Below are 18,334 nucleotides of genomic sequence, written 5' to 3'. Positions count from 1 at the left end.
AAGGACTTGACCTTCTACGTTGGAACCCTTCTTAGTTAAGGTTTAGATAAACGTCCATTTAAAATTTCAATGCAGCAACAAAAAATTTCTTAAGCTGTGATAATGAACTATACCTGCACAAGACACAAAACATTTTTTATGATTCAAAAATGTGGGTTTGACCTTCTCTGTATGAAAACCTGACATTCTGGGATGGAATGATTTGTTAAAATACTGGTACTCTACCTCTTGGTCAGTTCTGGCACTGGCTTCATGCACTCCATTGTCTGTGGGATGTGAAAAGCACAAATACAAAGTTATGAAGGGAAAACATCACATATGAACCAAACACTGCTTAAAGGCTGCTTTGTTTGTAGTGGTGGCCTTTTCATGCAATTTAAACATTAAGACATCAAAGCTGAAAGGGCAGAGTAAAGAGCACTGTATAATTCAGTATTGTTATTCTAACCTCAGTTTGACAGCAAATTAATGCAAGATCAATAGACAGAGTACTTCAAGAGCCAATCTAATAGTGTTATTTTGCTAATTAAGTGTCTGATCTTCATATCAGTTTATCGATATCTAAGAAAAAATCAAAAATTATTCTAACTGGCTGAATAGGCATTTACATTAAAGAAATAAGAAGCATAAACGCCCCTCCCACATTTTTGTGGAAAATAAAAAAAGAAAAAGAAAGGAAGACCTATATTGTGTACCAAAATCATGTTACAGTTTAACTACAATGATGATATGTAGTCACTTCATTAACCTCAGTCAATGTTTGGGTGTTTGCTTTATGAACTAAGACTTATTCATTTCTCCCAGCATGATTCAGGACAAATCCTGCTCATTTTCATCTTTTGTAGAATTGGCAATTAAAATACCAGAACATCTCTAACCAGTGAGGTTTTCAGCATATCACCACTCTTATCATTCTTCTTTTGGGACGAAAAGAAGACAATAATTAAGATCACTGATGTGGTTTGTTTTTTGGTATACTGGATGTCATAACACTCCTAAAGTAAAGAATGCGTAAATAGATATTTAAGTTCTGCTTTGATAGCAGCTCATTAATACTACATATTGTAGCTCCTCAATCTGCATCACCATGGAAATATATGTCCAGAATGAAGCAGATAATCATAATAACTCTGTATGTTCCCTAAGCATATAAAGGTACAAGCTGTTTTCTACATGTACCTAAGACTTTCTTTTGCAAGGCAATTGTGGTACATTATGGAATGATTATCTGTAAAATTCAATTATTTTTTCCACATATTTTGAAACACATTCTTGGAATACAATCATCTTTCATTATCCTTTTGCTTAAACACCTCATTTTAAAGAATGGAAAATTAGACCATGCAGCATTAAGCAATTTGTCTTTCAATATAACTGTGTGTGTAGGTTTATCTTGTTTGTGTAGCTTGAAGATCAAGCATTCACAAACAGATGTATTTTAGGTAAATAAAGTATCTATCATAAAAAGAAAACAACAAAGCCAATGCTTTGCAGCCTTTGAGGAAAAAACACAAAATCTTTCTTCCCTGTCTTCTTAAAACCAATTATAAAAAATGGCAAGCACTAATGTAAAACAAAGGGAAATGAGGCTTGCTATCCTTCGCTGTACTTAATTCTTACAATCAATACCTGGTATGTCAACACTGTTTTCCATTAATCCAGTATGAATTTCTGCCCTTCCTTGAGCATCTCCTTTCTTAATTTTTGCTTCTGGTTTTTCTTCTTCAGTTTTTCCAGCACCATCTTCTGTTTTTTCCTGAATGCCAGCAGTCTGAATTGCATTAGCAATAGTATCAGCAATCTCATCCAGTTCAGTTGAGCTGAGATTCTCCACATTCACCTGGTGTTTCTCTAGGTCCTTCAGTATGCCTTTAATAAGTGTTTCTGGATCACAAAACAACATAAGCACAAGATTTAGCTGTTTTCAATAAGTATATATGCTTGTATCAGAAATATCTTTAGTATTTCCTGAAAGGTATATTTCCTTTTTGAAAACTGTCTTTTTTTCAGAAGTGCATACAAATTCAGGGAGCCAGTACATAAACTGAAGTTAGCTGATGTCCTCACAAAAAAACACAGTATTAAAAATGGTTGCTATGGTTAATGATAAGGTGAATTCTATGCCAGTACAACCTAACAAGTTGTCCTATGGAGATGAATATAACATTTTCACTTTACAAACTCAGCACCATCTCCCAGTGCAAAGGGATTCAAAAACTGAAGAGAAGTATTAACACAGATCAATTTTTATTTTTAAGCTGCACTAAAAATCAGCACCTATATAAAGTAGATACAATAGTATTTATTAGATGTCAAGCTTCTTAGCCAATTTGCCTTCTGCAACTGCATACAGTTCTGGAACAGAAGCAGTCAGGTATTTAATTGTTCCATCAAAAAGGTGCACTCCAACTGAAAAATATTTCATACATGCACACGTAATGGACAAATCTTCTAAATCATAATGGTTTATCTTGGAAAGTATACATTTTGACCAAAATGAGCTTCACCAAACACTGTTTTGGTTTGTCGGGTATGAACAGCATAGGGAAAATATCCTATAAATCACATTAAGGAAATAAATGTTAAGATGACAGTCCAGTCCAAGAAAATCAAATGGACACAGATTTAGGAAGCAAGCAAACCACCACCACCACCAACAAAAAACACAACACCTGAACCAATGTTGATGTGAAAAAGGTTTTGAAGATGAGAAAATTCAAAGAGAGTAGATATTAAAGGTGAACTAGAAGATGTAGTGTAGCAGCTATTTGGGAAGGGTACCTTTCTGACTGCATATTTCATTTTGTTCCATTCCATGTAACTGTAATATTCAGCCTAATCTCTTGGAGAAAGAAACATGAAACTAAGACCTTCCTCTGGCATGCCGAAAAACATTTCCAATCATGAGTCTGTTCTGCTAATTCAAGTTCTTCAGAAATTTGACATATATATGTATGCAAGAAACCTTTCAGTTGTAAGAACATCAAGTTGTAGACTGCTGAATGTATACGTTTCCATATAAGCAGTCTAAGGCACCATCCAACCTTTTCTATAAGCATCACCAAATGCCTTACCACCTCAAGGCTAATCAAAAGATAAAGCACGTTACTGAGAGCATTATCCAGATGTTTCTTTCACACTAATGGGCCTGGGGCATCAAACGTAGGAAATCTGTACCAGACTTTGAGCAACTTTATGGTAAAGATGTTTTTCCTAATGTCCAGTCTGACAAAGATTAAAACATCAAAAGAAGAAAGGCAAAATAAAAGGTTTTGTTTCTCACAGCACTAGGTAAGAGACTTTTCTGTTCTAGGGATAAGGTAGAAGACCTGTGATTTTGCAGGGACATGAACCAAGGATTGTTTGTAATTGAGAAAAGAGGCCAAGACTTTGGACATTTCTATCATTTTCCTTTTGACCCCACAATTTTAAAATCATAGGATCATCTGGGTTGGGAAAGACTATGAAGATCACCAAGTCCAACCACCAACTTTACCTACAGATACCCATCACTAAACCATACCCAGATCCCCTTAGCTCACCAACTAAAGTAACTCTTATTTTCCCTGGATTATTTAGTCAATAAAAGCCAAAATAGCTTAAGTATTTTAAATAGTAGGTTTACTGTGAGTTGAAGAAAGTCTGAAGTTCTGTTTAAAAACACAGGACAAGAAAAATGTTAAGCGAGAGAGTTAAAGACTAAATTCCACAAACTGACAAATTCTCCAGTCTGTGATACTTGGAGGTAGAAAAATTAAGTCTGAGGTTTGCTGGAAGCTAAGCAGTAATAAATGTTGAACACGTTCTGCTTATTGTATTGTATTCAATCCCTGTATTTAATAGTAGAGGAAATAATAATAATAATGACAAAATACATTATTTTAGAAAGATAATATACAAGAGCAAATTGGTTCAAATTTCAATGCAAGTTTTCACTAGACATGATTGAATTGAATTCAAGAAACTTTTCTGTTATTTTCATGACTATTTAGAGGATCGCCATTAGGAGGAAGTGTTACACAAAGCAGCAATGCAGGAAATTAAGCTGTAAGAAATACCAGCACTGCCAGGTTACCATGCAAGTCTTCTTGCTGCTTAAGTATCACTTCTGTTCTTATGTTTTATAGAACTGTCAACCAATAACATGACATGACAGAGAAACCTGAATTATTGAAGCAAAAGTAATAAAGTCAGCAAAGAAAAGACAGAATATGTGTCAGTGTAAAATCAAAACTAAAACTTTTCAAGTAAATGCATAAAGACACATTGCAAATGCACTGAGGTAGGAAAAATTATTCTTGGAACAGCCTGACTACCTGACATCTGTGCATCTAAAACAGAATGAAAACTATGATGATTTCAGTATTTTTTCAAGAGCTTTTATCCATTCCTCCATTGATATGAATAAGCCATGAAATACAGCAGTTAATCATCTATGAATGAAATTTCAAGGTTTTTTGAATACCTCCAGAAAAATATTTAGAATCATTTTTACTGCAGATGTAGGAGCCGCCTCTGTATTTCTAAGTCCCTTTGTAAAGGTGGAATGGTCTTAGAACTTGTCTATAAAAAGACCAAATGATTTTTAAGAACAAAAGCAAACTAAGAACTTTTTCTAAGAACACACATCACTGATTAATGTCATTCCCTTCTAGGCAAAAGAGGAATGGCAGATTGGAGCCCTGTACATGAGCCTCCTGCAATCCAGATGAATTTCCTAACTATTCAGTGATACTGATTTAGGGTCACTCACTCACCTCCCAACAATAGTTTTGAAGCATTTTCAATTTGTTCAGCTTCAGAAAAGAACACACATTTCTTTTCCCTAACCTTAGGATGCCTGATTCTAATCATAACACATTGAAAAAACTGTCATCCTTCTATTCCAATTTTCAAGCTATTAGGAAACATCTTACCCAGAAATTAGATTTATGAAGAAGTTTCAAAACCACTTACATGCCTACTTGCTCAGGCTCTATTTTTTTTACAGATTTAGACTTGTTAGGATTTCATGTTCAATAAATGCTAATGCTATTTAGAATTCTCAACATTTATCTGTTTTACAAACACAGGAATAAAACTTTTGAAGTAGTTTAGTGTCCAACATACTACAAAGTTTTACATGAGGAGACGTTTCAAATGAATTTTGGCAAATAGAACAAAGAGAAAAACAACTGAGTAAAAGTTGTTTAAAACACGCTCATTCATTTAAGATAAGTTAGTTCAAATTACAGGAATTCAGTAGCAGAGTCAAGTCTAAAGTTGCTCAGAATTTGAAAAATCAGCAACCTGGGGTTTCCAAGATGAAAGTAAGTCTTAAACCTCACAAAAATAACTTCCTTCTCCTTTTGCCTGTTAAATTTTATGTAAGCAAGTTACTGGCCATTATATCAATACCAGAAAAGAAATCTTAAAGCAGAATTATGGTTCAGGTAATGTATCATTAAAAGATCTCTATTAAAGTAGCTCTACAGAAATTTTGTTTGCTTGCTTCAGTTCTTTTCCTGCCAGTTGTCAGAACCAACCACTGAGCTAATCTACAACATGTAGTCAATACAGCCTTGTCATTTCCATTCCAATTCCATTTCACTTTTCCAAATCTAGTGTTTTTTATATGTATTAATTTACACAGGCATTATCTCTGCAGCCCAATTCCAAAGGATAATTGTCAATAACCTCCAAAAAAAAAAAAAACAAAAAAACAACCCACACAACCACAAATCCACCATTAAAGAATGTTATAGGGAAGCCTCCCATTCCTCTATTCCTGCTAATCCTTCTCTGGTCAAGAACGCCCACAGCTGTGCTACTGTAAGTGAAAACTTAGGCTGCTTTAAAGAGCAAGTGTGAATTAAAATGCCAAGGACTGAAGGCAGTAACCAAAGGTAATAAGCACGAGGAGAATCATGTTCATACTACACTGCAAGGAAGGGTCACCAAAAGGTCTATAACAGCCTGGTGAAACTGAGGTCTACTCATAGAGTCAGCCATCTGATATGGCTAATACACACAAATATAAATGTGTCTGCTTAACAATCGTTTTTGGAGGACTGAAAGGAATTATTATGTTGGGTTTTCTTTTTTTTTTTTTTTTTTAAATCAGAAAATATTGTTGTAGAAAGATCAAAAAGCAATGGGCTACTGCAATGGCACAGCAGTTCAGGAGCATTTGCTTGAGCATGCACAAATCTCTGCACTGTCTTTATATTCTCCCACCAGCCTTTTGAAATGGAGCAATCAAGGCTCAGCCATGCTTCACAATGCCTATGCTACTGCAAACCAGACTTCTGCCTCAGCTTCATCTTCTGAAATGAAGAAGGCAAGTATCCCTTCATAGTTACCACAGAACTGTGATGATCTTAAAAGCACATATATCACAGATGGTATAATTTTTAATATCAGCTTCATCGTTTGAACTCTCCTTACTCACTGACAATAACAACTCACCACAGAAAAAATGGCTTTTATTGTGCATCACATAAATCATGCCCCATACATCACTGGGGCAATGGCTACAGTCTGCTCAACAAGTGGTGCAGAGGCAGTAACTTTGTTTAAATCATAATATGTCACTTCCTCCTTGCAATCAGTAGTCCAATAGGGAGGACTGTTCTTTTGTAACTTACCATCCTGGTCAACACACATCAGCTGCCCTCTGCAGCTTTGCAAGACGGAGAACACACACAAATAGTTGTGCTCTATAAATATGGAAACATGCTATTAAACATTGGAATAAGCTCCCCAGGGAGGGGTTGAGTCACTGTCCCTGGATGTGTTTAAGAGCCATTTGGATGTGGTGCTCAGAGATATGATTTAGCAGAGGGTTTTTAGAGATAGGGTACTATGGTTAAGCTGCGGTTGGACTTGATGATCTTTGAGGTCTTTTCCAACCTGAGTAATTCTATGATTCTATGATTCTATTTTTGGAAAAATAAAATAAGACTTACTAATTTTGTGACTTTAGCAGAGCAGCGGAGAGATATCTTCTCTCTATATAGTATAGATATAGTATCTTCTATACTTAATATAGAAAAAAAAAAAAGAGTATACTAGAACAAATAATTTTAAACAGAAAAAATTCTAAATAGTGCTGGTGCAGAATGCAGATTAATGATTCCCCTGTTGCACAGTGACTACAAAGGCAGCACCCACAGATCCTACTAATACTAGAGGTAACAGTTCTCAAATCTGATTAAAAATAGCTCCACGTTTCCTTCTCTTCTATTTCTCCCTCAGGGTGCCTTGTTAGTTAATTCACCTGCCACAGTTTCACCACAATTGTCCCTGCTAATCTGCTCAGTACCTTCTGGATTGTTCTGCCAGAAGAACCGCTGTGTCTAATCCTGCACAAGATGCAGCAGAGAACTGAACTCGTGCAACTTCCCTGCACAGTTTTTGAATAGTTCTACAGTTCAGAGAAAGCAAGAGAGAAACAACTCACATACAAAAATCCTGGAGCACCAGAAATTGGAGATAAGTTAAAATCAGAAAAAGATATTAGCCAGGCAAATCCAAATCTTGACCATCATCATCCTAACATATAGCACTTCAGGCTATGAATCTATTCACATCTGTCCTCACCACTTCCTTATAAGACTATTAAGTGGCTCACAAAAACAAAGGAATCCATGTTATTTCCTACTCAAATGATCGTAATTTTATGTCTATGAAACATTTAAAAGCTAATGCAATGGAAGAAGCTCCTATAAGGCATGTTATGTATGTGAAGTCAAAGCAGCACAACCTGATGAATTGTGAAACGTGTTATTCCCTCTAAGTGTTAAGCATTTTTTTCCCAGTAGGCACCTACTAGGAAAGGTGAAGTGGAACAGCTGGAGGATAATGAAACCAGCATGTGCCTAGTTTGTTTTGAGTCTAGCAACAAAATTGTCTAACCTGTGTGAGAGACTTACAGTGCCACCTGGATTTGATTTTACATTATAGTTCGTTCTTTGAAACCTATTATCTCTGGGCACCATACCAAGAATGCTTTCACTTCTGAGCATCCTTTAGATTGCAAGCATTATCTTTCCCTGCCGCATCTTTGATGTTTTTATGTGTTCTGGCTTTTTGTTGTTGTTGTTGCTTTTGTTTTTCTTTAAAAGTAGTAGTAATAATAATAATAATAATAATAATAAAATAGAGAAGAAAAAAAAAAAGGAAAAGGAAAAAAAAACACAAACAACAACAACAACAAAACACAGCAGAAATTTAACATTAAACTTTAAAGATGATAATAATTACAAAAGGGATTCAAAGAAAACCGCTTGTATACAATGAAAATCTATTGGGATGGTAGTAAATGCAGTGTAAGAGATGTAACTGCTTAGCAATGGCCAAGGATCTATTATTTCATATTTCTGACACTGAACCACTGGAATAACATCAATTATTAGTTAGTTTGAAGAGACACTGAGTGACTAAGAGTTATTTTCTAAACTCTACCCGATCCTCTGCCACAATATGACAATTCACCTTGCAGTACAATGCAGCACTTAAAATGCATCACGGTGTCCTATAAGATGCTGCACTCAGTGTTCTTTTAAGTATCTGTCAAACTATCACATACAAAAGAAATCAGAATCCAGTCATAGCTAAGTTGCATTAGCGAAAGAAGAAAGAAAGTATAGCAAATAAGTTGTAATAGATGGCCCAGCTAAATTTAGCTCTAATTTCATCTTGTAGAATATAAAAACATAGGATATTCTGAGTTGGAAAGGACCCATACAGATCATCAAATCTAACTCTTGTATTATCGTGTGTCTGCATAATTAAGAGCCTTCTCCCCTCCATATGTACTGTGCCAAAATTTATGTCAGTGTTAATTTCTGGGCCTAACTTTTTTACCCATTGTCCTTGAATCTCTAGATAAATACATAAAAATTAAATGAAACTAGGCATGTCTATAGTACCTATATATAGTGTGGGTTGCATACATAAAAACAGATGCAACAGATGCAACATATAATTATGAATTGTTTGAAAAGTGTTTTGAAAATATAACAAGTTACATAAATGCTATGGTTCAATAAGTGCCATGTATATCTGTATGCATATGGAAGGTGGGCTAAAGACTGTGGGTAGATGTTTGAAGGAAGAGAGTCGCTAGAATGGTGAACATTATTACCCTGAGTATTACAGTAAAAAGACAGAAATATGTCAATTGTAGGAGATATGTGTCAATGTCTATTTATATATATTTTAAAAACAACAACAACAAAAAAACAAAACAAAACAAAACAAAACAACAGAAAACTTGAGGGAAACTTCAGAAAAGATAAAATAAATAAGTACCAACTTTACCATCCACTACCCTCAGCAGGTCCTTTGGATCATTCTGGGAAGGAGACTTATGACTGAGCATCTCTGGGGCCGGCCCCAGAACTCCAGAGGCAGGCTGTGGCTGGAACAGTTTATTCATTTTGAAATCTTCTGCTTTTCCTCTGGAAAATCCGTCAGAAGGACCAACTTGAGTTGAGTAGAATCTATCAGCATAAACGTGTGACCCTTTAGTCCTACTTTGAGAGCTTTTATCACTGCTTTGTGCTGACAAGTTCTGAGTGATGTACGTGTGCAGTGCAGCCATCAGAGCTTTTTGGTCAAGCCCTGCTTCTGACTCTGTTGAGAACATGTCTGGCTGAGGCTGGTTGAAGGTCATCGCCCGGAGATTTTCAGCATACTGTTGATGAGATGTTGATGCATGGGCCAAAGGAGTTGCTCTTTCTTTGGGACTTTGCATCAAGTAGTACCTAACAGGATCATTATAGACGTAGCTCTAGAGAGAACAGAAGGCAGAAAAAAAGGACTGGGTCACTATTTCTTCATAACCATTTTTGTTACACAAGAATCACAGGTGTAAACCATCAAGTAAACAAGAAAGGTGTAGGGTGTTGCAAATCTCACATTGTTAAGTTTTTCTCGACTCACTATCAGCTTGGCAACAACTTTGCAAAACAGTTCATTAGATTATTAAATCATGAGAAAGAGATTAGAGAGAAAGAGATAAAATTCAAACTTGATGTTAACGATGTATGCAGTGTTTGCATTTAACTGGACAAAAAAAAAATTAGTGACTTCAGCTTTCCTTTGTATTTTAATAGACTTCTGAGATTAATTCTTATTTTTTGTTACTTAGGAAAACCTTGAAAGCAAAAAAACAGAAATATAATCTCTTAAAGAACACTGAGAAAATATATTTAAAAAAAATTCTATACAAAAGATACTTTGTTATGCTTAAAATTTAATCTTTGATTTTTGGACTAAATTAAATTTGTAATCAGAACATCCATTATAAAGGATATAAAGAATATAAAGAAGATACAAAGGATATAAAGAAATGTAAAAACTTTTAATTCCTTGATTATCTTTAAATGAAACAACCGAGCAAATTAAACATAAAAATATACAAGATGATTCAGTTACCCTAAATCCACATTTTAATAAGAAAAAAAAAATGCTGAAAATACTGGTAAGAGTGGGTAGACACAGAAGTTTTCTGTTCTCAGTTTCAGAGATCAAAATGGGAAATGCAAAACTACGAGCATTGTGCTGTTCTTGTTGACCGCTTTTTTGTAGATGAAGAAATTCAGTTTTGAGGACAAATTTTAAGTGCCCACTTAGCACTTTAACCTTTCTTTGATACTTAAAAACAAACAAACAAACAAACAAACCATTATTTCCTATTACACAGACTGTGATTTTGTTATGATCACAACCTTAAGGCAGGATTTGGCCTTTTTGACAATCCATTTCCACTATCCTAAATTATTTCAGTCCCTACTACATGCCAATTTGAACAAAGGTTTATTTGTGTTCACAGTTATTCCAACTATTTATCATTATTCCTTCAATGCAATTTGCTGTAATTGTATCATTAGCAGGGTCTGTTGTAAAAGGACAAGGGGAAATAGTTTCAAACTAAAAGGTGGAAGATTGAGATCGGATATAAGGAAAAAGGTTTTTCACCCAACTCTGGAGATATTCCAGGTCAGTCTGGATGGGGCTCCTGATAGAGCTGTAGGTGTCCCTGTTCACTGCAGGGGGTTGGACTAGGTGACCTTTCAGAGTCCCTTCCAACTCAAAACAGATGATTCCACTATCATGTACTGCAACATGTTGAGGAATATGTCCTGGATCTCTTGTGTGGATTTTTGTGTAAAGGGTCAGAAAAAGCATCTCAGACAGCAATCATTTCAGCTCTCACTGCTGTGAATCACAACAGATCCCTGGTGTCTCTACACTGACAATAGAACAACTGGGGACTGAGAGAGAGCTGAAGCATAAATTCAGAGACACGAAGAAACTGCACACACCAGAGAAGCCAACAAGTAGAATTTAGCCTGAAAAAAAATCAAAATCACTGTTCTTAATGAAGACCATCTACATACTTAATGGCAAGATCTGGATGTGAAAATCTACTAATCATATGCATGTATTTCCTAGTGCCAATAGGTCTTTGCATTGTGTAATTAATTCTTATGATACTGCCCAGAAGGAACTGCAGAGGATAACAGAAAGCAGGTGATTTTACCTCATCTCCATTCCCTACCACCTCATCTCCATTCCCTACCACCTCATGCTTCTTTCTTTGATGTCATTTGTAGGACCTTCTGAGGATAAAGGCAGGGAAAACATGACAGGGAAAGGAGGAAATTCCCCATTCAGACAGTGAAGAACATAGAATCAACTAAATCCATCTCATGTAACTATACGTTAATTGAGATCTTTCTCCTCCATCCAGTTGCCAATTTTGCTTCTAAAGATTTACTAATAAATCACATCTTAGGGAAAGCATAGCTGCTAGACCCTCTCAAACTACTTGTGAAAGATCAGGGTCAGGTGATGTGGGCTGGCTTTTGATGGGCTATTTTACAAGTCCAAACAGTCTTTAACATTAACAAACCGGTGACTTCCCGCTTTTTCAGACAAGATCATCTTGAAAGAAAATGCAACAGAAACACCAAGCGATTGTACACAAATTGCGTATGTGTGAGAGTTGGCCCTGGGCTCAGAGCTGCACCTTTGTCAAGAAGGGCAGCTGCTCGGCAGCTTGACAGGTCACACTTTGGGCAGTAAGGGATGAAATATTAAAAGTTCTAATTAAAGCTCAGCATCGACAGCTCAGCTGTCTTCACAGTTACCAGCCCATCTCACGTAGCTCGGTCTGACTTAATTAAAGGGCTCTCACAGCTGTATGGCAATCCTCAACGTGGGTAAGAAAGAAATAAAACCTGTTCCTTGCTGTTTACCATCTCAGAAAAAAACACAGCACCAAAACATATGTATAAACAGAAATAAGACAAAATAAAAATAAAAGTGCAGCAATGGATAATTACACTAGACTCTCAGACTTGAGTAAGTGCCATGGGGAAAAAATATCTACTTATTTCAAAGTTAGATGGAATATCCCATGGTCAATGAAAAGAATCTGTACAACTCCTTAGTTGGTGCCTTTGGAGACCCTGCTAACATTGTGAAGAACAGGAAAGTGGGGACCAGGAAAAGTGTAAAAAAGAAAATTCATTTCTACATTGATGAACTGACAGCAATAATAATAATAATAATAAATAACATCCACGACCAAACAACCAACCAAAAAATAAAACAAAAAAACAAAAAACCAAACCAAACCAAACCAAAACAAAAAAACCACATTAAATGAGATATGCAGAACTAGGAAATAATGCTGCAGTACATACATAATTGTTAGCAGGCACTTCCCTATTACAGAATCATAGAATCCTTGGAGTTGGAAGGGACTTTTACAGACCATCTGGTCCAACCCCTGCAATGAACAGGGACACCTACAGCTCCATCAGGTGCTCAAGAGCTCCATCCAGCCTGACCTTGGCTATCTCCAGGGACAGGGCATCCACCACAGCTCTGGGCGACCTGTGCCCATCACCACCATTAAAGACTTTTTTTTAACATCCAGTCTAAATCTACCCTCTTTTAGTTTATTATCACAAGCACATTTTTTATCAGATAAAATAATGTTCAAGAATCTCATGTGACTAATACAACATCTTTAAGAAGTACTTTGAATTGCAAAAACACTCAATTAAAAAAGATCTTATTTCTCCATTTCACAAGATTTGCCTCCCATTCACCACCTTTCAAATAACTTATCTCAATAATTCACACATTATCAACCCCCTTATATACACTAACCTTTCTGAAGATGGAATTGTTAGGGTGATGTCTTGTATGGTTTAGCAATGCAAGTAACTGACATTTTCTGTATGAAAGTTCACAGAAGGGCACATTAAATGACACCCTGCAAATGCACTCTAAGTCTATGAACTATATGTTTTGTTTAACAAAAAAAGTAATTTAAAAAAGGGACAGGATGAGATAGATACATCATAAGGCACAGATAAATACTGTGCAACTTATCCACCGAGGGGCAGATTGATTTGAATGTCTGGCCAAAGGGCAGAAGAAATAGAATTAAATTTATGACAAAATACTTCATTTCTTAAGAATACATTTTATTAATCTTAAAGGGAAATATGCTAAAAGAAACTCTTCAGGAATATAAAAAGGAAAAAATATCTTCCTCCCTCAGTTTCATTTGGCCTTTTTTTCTCTGTTTTATTTATTTTTTTTTTCAGATATTAATTCATGTTTACTACCACCCAAATTTTTTGGACCACGATTCCACCCACATTATTTACTGTGCCTATGTGAGATACTGGCAATACTCAGTCCAAAATTTAAAAACAAACAAACAAAAAAGCCAAAAACAAAGAACCAGGCTATCCCTCATCAGCAGAGTCCTGGGGCTTTCATACTTTAACCCACTGTGTGAATGGAAAGAATTTGGCTTCTCCTACCAGCAGTTTAGGTGCTTTGCAAAGTGCATGCACTTGCCTGACCTATCAACCCGCTACCTGAGCAATTGCGTACATCCATGTGAGCCCCTATCTCACAAAGAGCACAGGGGCTGTGAGTCTGTACACCTCCATTTACCTTTGCCTTGAGAAACATCCAGCTGACAATGAAACTTGAGGGCAGTACCAGTAATGTGAAGTGAATTACAGTGCAACAGTTCCTCGGCTGGAGCTGGATAAGCTGTATAGCTACATCCTCACAGACTGTTCTGCACAGTTCTACACTAACAAAGCTTCAGTTTTTCCAGTCTGTGAGCAGGTATATCCAGGTAGTGCTGCACTGTGAGGAGGATATCTTAGCAGGCTTCAAGGTAGATGAAGGGGAAATCTCTGCCCTACAAGTCCCTGCATGCTGTAGATGTGAAGATACACAAATAAATTCTTCGGCTTGTTGAAAATAAGTATAGCCAAAGAAAAAAATTCCATCTTCCAAGCAGTGGTAGAGCAAAAGTATTTTCCATCAACTTATAATAGCCTTTTCACTTCCAGTAGACAGTAATATTATTATCATGCAAGAAACTACTGCATAAAAACAAACCCAACAACTTGGAAGATTAATTTGTAACCCAGAAAGCAGTAAAGAGGCCAAACCAGTGCCTTCTGCAGCAATGGGATGCTCTCAGGCCCGTGGTCTTTAAACAGATTTGCGGGCCTAAGGAAACAGGGACGACTGCAGTCATCTCATAAAGCCCATTATTTCACTAATAATTTTCTGTAACTATCTCATATTTTCTTCCTGAGAATTACAACAGCTTTGAAACCATTTAAGAACTACATCAGAGAAGTAAAGATGGCAAAGATTGTTAATTAACATCCTGTAGTTTGCAGTGTCAAAAGTTTGATCAAGCAAAAGGGCTCCTCAGAGCTTCCTTTGATCAAAACTAGTGATGACTTTGCTTCCTAATTCTGGTTGTGGAACTGCAGCATAACAGGATTGTCTGGAGGTCCGCTTGTATATTGTTCACTAATCTACATTGCTGTAATTTCTGGTGGCAGAGATTTGACTGCGAGCAGCATATTCTACCATTTTTAAACAAAATCACCTCTAAAATAAAGAAGAAAGAGTGGATAACTATGTTGGTTTCTTTCATGTATAAGTAACTGTTTAAAAAATTCACTTTTAAGTCTCAAATGTTCCCAGACACTCTTGGTCTCCTTTGAGATGTTCTTAGCTACACAGACTTTCCTGCATAAATAATTCTTATCGTTAGTAGCCATTCCTTGTTCTGCTGAGGAACATGCTAGCTGTTTGTTCTCTCCATTTCTGACAGATCTCCATCCATCATAAACTGAATGAGATTCAACAAGGCCAAGCACAAGACGTTGCCCTTGGGTTGAGGCGATCCCAGATATGCATACAGACTGGGAGAACTCATTCAGAGCAGCCCTATGGAGAAGGACTTTTGGGATTCTGGCGGACATGAGCCAGCAGTGTGCTCTCACAGCCCAGAAAGCCAACTGCATCCTGTACAGCATCAAAAGAGAGATATCCGGCAGGACAAGGGTGGTATGTGGCTGTTCCCCCCTGTTTTGCCTTCATGAGGCCCCACCTGATGTACTGTGTCCAGGTCTGGAGCTCCCAGCACAAGAAAGACATGGAACTTATGGGGCACGTTCAGAGGAAGGCCACAAAGATGATCAGAGCTAGAGCACCTCCCTTGTGAAGAAAGGCTGAGGGAGCTGGGCTCGTTTAGCTTGGAGAAGCTCTGGGAAACATCACTTCTAACTGTTCTCCAGGCTGAGAAAATGTCTATTGTGTGTCCACGTGTGCCTATGGTGATCTGAAAGCCAAGAGCCAGAACTGAACCACGAGTCCTGTGATGTATGTGGCATACGCTCACCCTGGACTCTGGCTTGCTGTGGGCACTGAAAGCAGAGGTAGCTTCAGCACTGTCAGGCTACCAGATTAGTCTACTCCCTAACATTAATAACAGGAACAGGATATGACAGTCAGCCCCCAGTGGATGATAGAAATTGTGCAGGATGGTGATGAGTGCTGATAGATATACTTGGGTTTGTCAGCCTCCCTCGTCTGAGAACAGTTTGCTCATATGTCAATAAGCCTGTTACTTAAGGTTTCAGTGAAAGATGTTTAAACACATTTTCTCTAGGCATATGCTGGTATACTGAGCTAACTCATTATCTAAAAATGATTTTCATAGAAACATGAAAATCTTCATCTGTCAAAAGTTGAGCACATTAGCACCAATCCAACGTATTTATAACTTCAACATATGAGCCTAAAGACTACCTTTATCCAAAGAAATATAAATGAACAGAGATTTGCAGGATCCATGCCTGTAACAATCCCTCCAAAAGCCACAGACCATTTCCTGTATGACTGCTGGAGGGTATTTACCATCCAATTAAAAAGTAAAAAGAAAAATAAGTTGTGTTGTCCTGAAATTTATGTCCAAACACACACAGATGTTAAATAAAGCAAGATACAAAGTTTTGCAAACTCTACCTTCTTATTTAATTACTATGATCTAAAGTTAAATATGGAATACACTTAAATTTGTATGACCTCCACTACCTTCTTAATTACAGAAACAAGAGCCTCAAACACTCAGTATTCAGCAAAATAAAGAATATTAAGAAGGTGGGGAATCTGAAAAAGCAGGAAATCATTCAGCTTTTGAGATTTTAAGACTATCAATCAATGCTTTAGTAATTACTATGTAATTACTAGAAAGTAATGAATCAGACTTATAAAAAGCCCCAGACCTGACACACATCATTTATTAATACCATTTCTATAGCACTTGTACCTTCCAATAATTGTACAAACAATTAATCTATACAAGACAGACGTTTGATAAGGGATTAGGATTTCTATGTTAATCAGAGAAATGTCATCATGTCATTGTACACAAATCCAGAGACTGTAGGTATAGGCAGGTGTTACATCTAAGGCTTGAAAAGCACGGTACTGGCACTATAATCTTCACTTGCTAAATTATTAAGTTAAAAAATTAAGTCACAGGTCACATTAGATCACAAAAGTCTGTATTTATGGTGCACAGAACCTGCCTGTAATTTTGTTAGTCTTTGAAGCCATGATTCCCTCAGAAGTATGGGTACCAAACTTCCCCACAAAAATTTGAAATACACACAAGACACATTTGAATGTTGAATTTACAGTGTCTAATAATATATTTTTAGAAAGTCAAAATTTACTGCATTTGCATATTTATAACATATTCATAATGTGTGTAAATATATTTATGTACTCCAAGTCATATTTATTTATTTATTTATTTCAAGTTATATAGAACCTGGAAATTCTCTTTTCATTCCACTGTTCATAAAATGAGTTTAGGCTGACTTGAACTAACACAAACACTGGTATTTTGTTAAATGAATTCTTCCCCAATTATTGTGAGCTTTTGTTTGCTGTTTTGCTTTGTTATAAGAGGACTTTAATGTTTCTATTTAACTGAAAAGATCCATGAAGGAGAAAATGATCAAACAGATGAAGTACTCACTTGAGGTTTAACTTTAAGTCTGCATTCTACCAAAAAATTCCTCCATGACCTTAGAAAAGCCATCTAATCATTCTGTGAAATAGCGATGCTAGTTCTACCCTACTTTCAAAGTGCATTAAGTAAATAAGTACATCAATGTTTTGTGACATTCAGATGTTAACTCTAATGGCTGTTGCATCGATAAGCCAATAGGCAGGAAATTCTTTAGCTTCAGGGAGGTACACCTCTATCAATTATTCCTGATATGTCTACTAAATTGTTTATGCACAGGGTATATTATATTTTTCTTCCTTGTACAGAATTCCGCATATAGAAAATATTAACATTTATACAAGCCGAATTTAAATATATGCACGGCAGGAAGGTCTTTTACTTTTCAGCAGTCAGCCATCAAATCAATTTTTGACAGTCTTCATTCAGTACTGTATTTTAATCAATGTTAGACAAATAAGGGTCCCGCTTTTTTGAAATACAGTTCCAGATTAAAATGAGCAATGATTGCATAATTTCTTACTAGTTAATAAGCATAATCACTGTTTGTAGATAAATTCAGAGTATATCTTTCACCATTTATGTGCTCTGATTTTCTAAAACAAATAATAATCCTTTTAATAATTATGACACATCTTAGTTCTTTCAGGAGATCGATTACAAAGGGACAAATAACTGATTTTCAACCCAGCAATCTGCAACTGCTCTTCCCTGAACGTGAAAGGGGAAAGTAGAATACTCCATCTTGTACCTTGGGTTGAAAAACAAGCTTTACCAAATGCTCTGCCTAACACCTTTGCAAGCTTTGAGATTGCATCAGACTGACTCTGCCTTGGGTATTTATTTGCTTCTTTTCTCGTTTCAGCACCACTGTACCACTGATCTACCAACCAGCCATTGCTTGCTGCCTCTAGCCACACTGTATTTCTCTATTTCTTTTGCTCTTTGTGATTCTTTAGAGAC

The 18,334-nt window shown here is 36.4% G+C and overlaps 1 protein-coding gene across 4 annotated transcripts in view; it reads right to left on the bottom strand.

The window, feature by feature from the left end:
* Positions 1-18,334, bottom strand: part of PTPRN2 (protein tyrosine phosphatase receptor type N2) — a 608,667-nt gene that overhangs the window by 377,856 nt on the left and 212,477 nt on the right. Inside the window, exons 6-8 of one of the 4 annotated variants that reach the window (XM_032442979.2) lie at positions 9,295-9,775; positions 1,621-1,884; positions 226-266 (exon numbers count right to left, since the gene is read on the bottom strand). In XM_032442979.2, coding sequence (XP_032298870.1) covers positions 226-266; positions 1,621-1,884; positions 9,295-9,775 — 786 coding nt within the window. The remainder of the gene's footprint in view (positions 1-225; positions 267-1,620; positions 1,885-9,294; positions 9,776-18,334) is intronic. The other 3 variants (XM_015852813.3, XM_032442980.2, XM_032442981.2) reach the window with 3 other exon arrangements.

The sequence above is a fragment of the Coturnix japonica genome, chromosome 2, assembly GCF_054131305.1.
Source record: "Coturnix japonica strain WE chromosome 2, WE-NBRP24, whole genome shotgun sequence".
NCBI classification, from domain to species: Eukaryota; Metazoa; Chordata; class Aves; order Galliformes; family Phasianidae; genus Coturnix; species Coturnix japonica.
This window is presented reverse-complemented; position numbering and strand designations above follow the sequence as displayed.